The following is a 7,568-nucleotide window of genomic DNA, read 5'->3' as shown; positions in this document are numbered from 1 at the left end:
CACCCAGTGATATGGTCAGGGTTCAGGAGCCATTTCTCCTGCGTGTGCCACAGAATAAATGTGCCTGGAGCATAATAATATTAACAATGGACTGGCACTTCCATTGGAATGGCACCATGTCCTAAGTGCTCCATGGGTATTCTTTCTTCACAAGCCCCCATGCAGGAGGTACTATTGTTATGCTTATTTTACAGATGGGGACACTGGGCACAAAAGTCAACACCTTCCCAGGGCTGTGCATCTAGAAAGGGCAGAAAACAGCCTGGAATTCAGCATGATCCCTTCATGTTTAGCTGATTTCACACTGATTCCTACTAAGACTGTAAGCTTTTTGAAGGCAAAATCTGTCTCATTCCACCTGACATATGTTTGTTTATTGTTTGGTATTCATGCTATCTCTTGTTACATAACAACTACCCATACTTAATGGCATTAAACAATCATATTTTATTATGCTCATGGATTCCCTGGGTCAGGAATTTGGATGGGATACAGAGCGGATGACTAATCTCTTTTCTACAATGCGGGGGTCACAGCTAGAAAGATTCAAACAGCTGGAGGTAACTGAAGGCCAGATATTGGAATCATCACATTTATTCTTACATCTGGGGCCTGGGCTGAGATGCCTCAAAGGCTGAGACTGTTGACCTGAGCACCTCTCTGTGACCTCTCCCTGTGGCTTAGACCTCTCCCAGGCTGAGTTCTGAGTGGGTGTCTCCCAGGAGGGAATATTGGAAGGTAAGCGTTCCAAGTGAGCCACAGGGTACATGCCTGTTATGATCTAGTCCCTGGAGACCACTTATCAGCTCTTCTAGCATTCCCCATTGGCAAGCCCATCCAGGGGTCCACAGGGAGGGGACATGGACCCCTGATGTTTTAGAACCACCCCATATGACATTCTCAACTTTTTTCTTAGTTTCCAACTAGGATATGAAAGTTTCCTTGTGGGGACAACTGGATTTCCTCTGATGTGGGAGCGTGACTGGCTCAAATTCCTTGTGATGCATAGGGCGCTCTGTGGTTAATAATCTACTGTTCATTAGAATGATCTGTCGTCTCTGTAATAGTAAATGGGCTGGAACCACAGATATATTTACTGCCTTAATTTAGTTGCTAGCAAAGTATTTTCTCTCCATTTGGACTAAATGTCTTTTATCTAAGCTTATCTTCAATGTCAATAAGCTTAGCATTCCTCAACAGCTGGAAGCCCAGATATTATACATCTCCCCTTCCATCAGTCTTCTGTAAGTTGATCTTTATAGTCATCTAATCCATTCATCACCACAAGCTGTCCTTTCCACACTTGTATGGTCTTCCATTTAGCTAAACCAAACTCTATTTCTTTATCAAGACTGAAGTTCTTTGTCATTTTCATAGTTTATAGAGTTCTCTCTTAGAGCTGGTTTGAAGTGTCAGATTGTCCACAAAGAACAAATGGGTCCTCATAGCGTTCTTCACTGTGTTTCACCTGAACACACTACTAGACATTTTTGGTAAAAATTATTTCCCGAAAGAATCGGAAGGTCTGAGTATCCCCCAAATATTTCATTCTGCAAGAAGACCTACAATTTGAGAGTCCTCCCATGAGCAGAACCAGACACCACATTTCACTTGTTCATCTCATTCCACAACAGCCTTAGACTCAATTTTACATTATGGCTACATTATGTCTAATTGATACAAAGCATACCAAAAGGTTTCTTTAAAAATCACCATAATCCATATTACAAGGGAGGGAAGGAAAAAAGAGTTGCAAGTGAGAGAATGAAAATGGTAGAAACGTACGAGGAAAAGGGAAAGGTTTATTCTTTTCAGAACAAGGTCACTGAAATTCAGGACCATGCCAGGGCAAGTAACTGTGCTTCCCCTTTTGGGGATGAGAATATACAGCAACCAGGAGGTGAAGATACAAAATCAGAGACTCATCATCGTGGCACTTGAATGTGCCTCACAGAGGCAGGTCTCTTCCTCCCCAGGCCCTGCCCACCCCAGGGAAGTGCTGGCAGGTGAGCAGGTTTGAGTCACCTGGGCTAGTTGCTGGGCTGGCTACAGAATATGGAAATCCTGGCCTGGGCCAAACTCCTTGGGAGGACAGTCTATTATTTGTGTGTATGTTATACGAAGTATTGTTTGTACCAGTACCAGGTCGGGCAATGGACAGGATGTTATGGGGAACGCTGAGACTTGATAACAGTTCCAGCTCTCAGTACGTGCAGTCTAGAGAGGCTGATACAATGCACACAGCAACCAACAGCTCTCATCACAACCAACAGCTCTAATCACAAATGCAGCGCAGGCCCAGGGACTCAGACTGAAGAGACCTTCCTCTGCCTGAGGTTGTCAGGGACAGATTCATAAGAAGAGGTAAGGCGTGGGGAGGCAGGAGGGGGAATACTGTGTTCCATTAACTGAGACCAGTTCGACTGGGGTGACGGGACAGAGAATGAGCCCTTCCCTTCAGCATCCCAAGGATCATTTCCTGGATTCATGGTAGTAGGGAAACCCACGGTGTCTAGGAATCCCCCTGAGGCCGGCAGTAGGCATCCTCACCCACTCTCTGGCCTTTGGCGAGGAGAGAAGAGCCATCTTCTCTTCTGCACATTCTGCTTCTACTGCAGCAGAAAGCAGGCATGGGCCCTGTTTGTTTGCTTAAAGCAAGACTGTGACTCCTTTGGGGCAGTCGTCCCTGTGGGCTTCAGTCACTGTGGTCTCCCATGTAGGGGGTGCCAGCAGCGTGAATGCTCCAAGCACCTTGCCAGCCGTTCTATGCCAGGCACTGTACACATATAAATGCCCCTGGCAGCCACAACATACAGGTTCGATCCACAACCCCAGATTTTCCTGATGAGGTAACTGAGGCACACAGATGCCAAGTAATTCAGCCGAGGTCACACGGCTAGCAAGAGGTTTGGGATTGAAAGCCAGGTGGTCTGAAGCCAGAGCCTGCCTCTTGGCCACTCTGCCCTGCCACCTCTTAACGCTGCCCTTCAAGCCACTTACCGACAGCCAGCCTCGGCTCTGCCACTAGGGGAGTTCAGGGAAGCTGACTGTCCAAGTGCCCTTGCCACAGCCTGAGCCGAGCCCCTTCATCCTCTTCAGATGCTCTTCTAAGGTACAGCCGAGCATCCATTTCCATCTCACACCTGCACAGGTCTTAAATATAGCATAAAGCTGGCACGCTAACTTCCCTCTCTTGCTGTGCTCGGACCTCAGGACACAGGGAAACCAGTGGCGAACGCAGCTCTCCTGCTGGGGTCCAGACCCTGCAGAGCCTTCAAGAGCCCACCCATGGGACTCCAAGGGGCTGCAGGTTACACTTCAACCCAGCTCGGTAGTTTGTAACCTGCACTAGGGTTCAGACAGTTTGTGTGAATTGAATGGAAACCCTTATAATTCAAATCAAAGTTCTGTGCATGCATTTTTCTGGAAGGATAGGCTTCAGTCAAAAATTTCAAGAGGGCAGGGACAGGGTAATGAGTGTTTGGTCCTTGACGGATCATGTTCTCTAGTTCGTGGTCCCTCGGTGACTGCAGGGCAGCAACAGGTTTGCAGGACTCTTGTCCACCAGCAGCTTTGGACAAAATTCCTGCCCAACCAGAGCCGAGCAGCACAGAGGGCTAAACACAGACCTGGAAGATAACTGTTCAGTGAATACCTATCAGCTGTTCAGTGATAGTCGGAGGGCATTGGGAATTATTGTTAATTTTGTAAAGTGGCATAATAATATTGTAATTATGTTTTTAAAAAGTCCTTAGCCTCTTTGATGGGGAAGGAGTAGATAAAAGAATGGAAAATGCTGACAATCTTGGAAGATGAGCACTTGTGGGTTCATTATACTATTCTACTTTAACATTTTTAAATTTCACAATAAAAAGTTTTTTAAATAAAAATGAATCAAAGCTACTCTTTATACCAAGATGCAAGTGTCTGAGTCAAGCAAGTGACTGAGAATCTTACTTCTCCCAGAAAGGAAGCCTACGAGTCTCCTCACAGGCCCAGGCAGGATGGCACGTGCTTGTCCCACTCCCAGCCTGGACCCATCCCCACGGCTGCTGGGCATCCAGCCCAGGACAGAACAGGTAGCATCTGGGTCCTCCTCTTAAAGGACTCAGATCTGGCATTGTCCTCTCAGCCTGCCACTCAGTATCCCTGCGTCCTCGGGCATTTCAACTCCCAGGTCTCAGTTTTGCTGCTCATAAAATGGTTGGACCATCCAGAGGCGAGGTGTGCGGGCGGGTGGAAGGAGGAAGGTGAGGGTGCTTCCCAGAGGTGACCAGGTAAGGCCGGGAATCGAGCATTTTCATAAGATTGCTGGCAGACGCGGGGGTGGGTGGAGAGCATCACGATTAAGAAGGAACACACACAAGCACACACACACCTCCTTCCTCCTTCCCCTCCTCTTCCTCTCACCCCACCCCCCGGGGGGCGGTACCCTAGTCTACCCGGGGAGGTTTTGGGGCGGAGGACCGGGAGGACTGCGCCCAGGAGGGTGGCCGGCCACAGGAGGAGGGCTTGGGTTCGAGCTGCTGCAGCTGGGTGGCCGGCGCCGCGGCGACCCCTCCCCCGCTCTCCCTGGCCGCCGCCCCCTCCTCCTCCCGCCGTCCTCCTCCTCCTCTTCCTCCTCCCTGTCCCCCATCCTCCTCCCGGCCCCCGGCAGCTGCGGCTCAGGGAGCAGCCGGCGGCGGCGCCGCGGCCGCGCAGCCTTTGTCTCGGGCCGCCGGGCGCGCGGGGCCCAGCGCAGGCGTAAGTGACCGGTGGCCCGGCCTCTAGGGGCTGGGCGGGGAACGGGCTGGGGGTCGCAGGCGCTTCCTGCGGTGGGTGGGGGGCCTGGCCGGCCAGATCCTCCAGCCGCTGGTGTCCCGGGATGCTCGGGCGGTGCCGGCGCACAGGGGCGCGAGGAGAGCCGAGCGGGGCCACAGCCGAGGAGGGCACCGGGCGCAGAGAGGGGCGCGGGGCCCAGCGAGGGGCGCGGGGCCCGCCGGGCCGCGGGGCCGGGGGAGGGGGTGCGGGCTCGCGGGGCGCCGCAGTTTGGCGCCCACAGACGTGCGGCTTGGGTGCAAATCCTGTTTCTCTGGGCAGAGGCCATGCGGGGACGGAGGAGGCAGAGGACGGGCAGTGATGGAGAAACAGGAGAGGAGCCGGCCAAGCGCCACCGTCACCACCATCACCAACCACCACTACCATCACCATCACTGACTGTCGCCCATCCCAGCTCCCCTGCCTCACCTCCCATCTCATATCCCTGTGCAGTGCCAACTTTATCAGATCATCTCCTTTTCACTGGGTACTACTTTGGAAAAGTGACAGAGTGCGCCAAGTCAGGGATAAGTACATCCGCTGTGGGACATTCATCTTCCCCTTTCCATTTAGCTACCTCAATTTTCCCATCAGGAAAGGGGGCATAGTGGCATTTCATTCCTCTAAATCACACTGAGATGGCTGGGTAGCTTCCAGTTTGTCCAGTCCTGGTACTGGACGGTTTTATATGCTTGGTGATGATAATGATAAAGTAATGTCTTCATTAAATTAGACAGTTGGGAGTTTTCAAACTTATTCTTCTTTGACTTCTGAGTGTGGGTATACCAGTAGCAAATGGAAACATAAGGAAAGTGAAACTTTTTTTTTTTTTTTGGGACGGAGTCTCGCTCTGTCGCCCCGGCTGGAGTGCAGCGACCGGATCCCAGCTCACTGCAAGCTCCTCCTCCCGGGTTTATGCCATTCTCCTGCCTCAGCTTCCCGAGTAGCTGGGACTACAGGCGCCCGCCACCACGCCCGGCTAATTTTTTGTATGGTTTTTAGTAGAGACAGGGTTTCACCGTGTTAGCCAGGATGGTCTCGATCTCCTGACCTTGTGATCCGCCCGTCTTGGCCTCCCAAAGTGCTGGGATTACAGACTTGAGCCACCACGCCCGGCCGGAAAGTGAAACTTTGATTAACATAATACCAAGAAGAGATGCAAAACAGGCACTTTTGTAGGGACATCACCCAAGAGAACTGCAGGCAATGGTTTTCATCTGCAGTGTAGAAAGCACCCCGTCAGTGCCAAGTGGCTGTGGGAAGCTCCTCAGTCTGGATGCACAGTTTTTTCCATGGGCTTTTCACCCTACCTACAGAATGCTTTAACTGCTGTTTTTCAAAATTGGCTTTCACCAGGCCCCAGGGACGGCTGACCAGTCAGAACAAACACAGCGACAGAGCCCCGGCACTGTTGGGAAGCCCAGCACCAGAGGGCATGAACCTTCTTAGGAGAAGTAAAACTTACAAAAAACAAGTTCTTAAACCCTCCGCCTTTTCCCCTATTGGTTAGAAAGTGAATCTTGAACTTCTGTGTTTTATGTTCTAGTCTAATAAAAGAGCTAGAAAAGCCTACGTTTCTTGACAAGCTTGGAAAATCTTCTTCCCGAAAAGTCATGTAGCAGGGCTTTTTTTTTTTTTTTTTGACTGCATCTCACTCTGCCTCTCAGGCTGGAGTGCAGTGGCCTGATCTCAGCTCACTGCAACCTCCGCCTCTCCGGTTCAAGTGATTCTCCTGCCTCAGCCTCCGGAGTAGTTGGGATTACAGGTGTGGGCCACTATGCCTGGCTAATTTTTATATTTTTAGTAGAGACAGAGTTTTACCATGTTGGCCAGGCTGGTCTGGAACTCCTGACCTCAGGTGATTCGCCCGCCTCGGCCTCCCGAAGTGTTGGGATTATAGGGTGAGAGCCACCGTGCCCAGTCAGGGCTCCTTTTTGATAGGGCTATGGAGTCCCCTACCTGGTGTGTGTGTGTGTTTTTTTTTTTTTTTTTGCCGTGTCCTGTTTTTACAATTCAAGAAGGAAAGTGATCATATTAAAAATAATGTGAACCCAGCTGAGCTGCATTTGTCATTACCATAGTTTAAGATTTCTCAAATGTCGAGGTATAATTACATGTCATTAACTCAAACCTCTCTAATTTGTGAAGCAGGGTTTTAAATAGGGTATGTAATTCTGTGGAGAATGACTCTGAAACCATTCTGAGGACCTGAAATTTAAGTAAGGCGCAGTCAGTCTAAAACAATGACATTTTCAGAACAACGACTTAAAGAATTACTTTGCTGTTTTTGATACTGGATTTTTAGGAAATAATTAGCATCTCAAGGAAGCTTCATGCCAACGATAGTTTCTTAGTCTTTTCGGTCTGCTATCACAAAATGCCTTAGACTGGGTGATTCTGAGCAAGAGAAAAGTTTTGCTCACAGTTCTTGAGTCTGGCAAGTCGTGGATCCAGGTGCTGTGGATTCAGAGTCTGGTGAGGGCTAGCTCTCTGCTTCATAGATGGCACCTTCTATGTGTCCTCACATGGTACATGGGGCACACAGGCTCCCTTGGGCCTCTTTTGTAAGGGCACTAACCCCATTCATGACGTCGGGCTTTCGGAAGCTAATCTCCTAAAGTCCCACCTCTTGATACTGTTGCATTGGGGATTAGGTTTCAACATGTGAGTCTGTGGGGACACCAATATTCAGACTGCGGCAGGCTGGTGTTGAGTTCCAATGTTATATCCAACACACATTGTTTTAGCCCATACAAATTGTTATAGCCTGT

At 49.9% G+C, this 7,568-nt stretch overlaps 1 protein-coding gene across 1 annotated transcript; it reads left to right on the top strand.

The window, feature by feature from the left end:
- Positions 1-1,770: 1,770 nt before the first annotated feature.
- Positions 1,771-6,350, top strand: LOC111542133. The gene is made up of 4 exons (XM_023211289.1): positions 1,771-1,852; positions 4,438-4,743; positions 5,080-5,284; positions 6,154-6,350. The coding sequence occupies exons 1-4, from the start codon at positions 1,771-1,773 to the stop codon at positions 6,305-6,307; spliced, it is 747 nt and encodes a 248-aa protein (XP_023067057.1). The 3' UTR covers positions 6,308-6,350.
- The last annotated feature ends 1,218 nt before the right edge of the window (positions 6,351-7,568 follow it).

This window comes from Piliocolobus tephrosceles, chromosome 15 (assembly GCF_002776525.5).
Source record: "Piliocolobus tephrosceles isolate RC106 chromosome 15, ASM277652v3, whole genome shotgun sequence".
Taxonomy (NCBI): Eukaryota; Metazoa; Chordata; class Mammalia; order Primates; family Cercopithecidae; genus Piliocolobus; species Piliocolobus tephrosceles.
The sequence above is the reverse complement of the archived record's forward strand: the minus strand, read 5'-3'. Positions and strand labels throughout refer to the sequence as shown.

Excerpts from the sequence above, each read along its gene's own strand:
- LOC111542133 (XM_023211289.1), top strand. The coding sequence starts at position 1,771 with ATGGTAGAAACGTACGAGGAAAAGGGAAAGGTTTATTCTTTTCAGAAC. Across the intron at positions 1,853-4,437 it reads TCAGGACCATGCCAGGGCAA|TCTACCCGGGGAGGTTTTGG; the intron begins GTAACTGTGCTT and ends GCGGTACCCTAG. Across the intron at positions 5,285-6,153 it reads GATCATCTCCTTTTCACTGG|GCCCCAGGGACGGCTGACCA; the intron begins GTACTACTTTGG and ends GGCTTTCACCAG.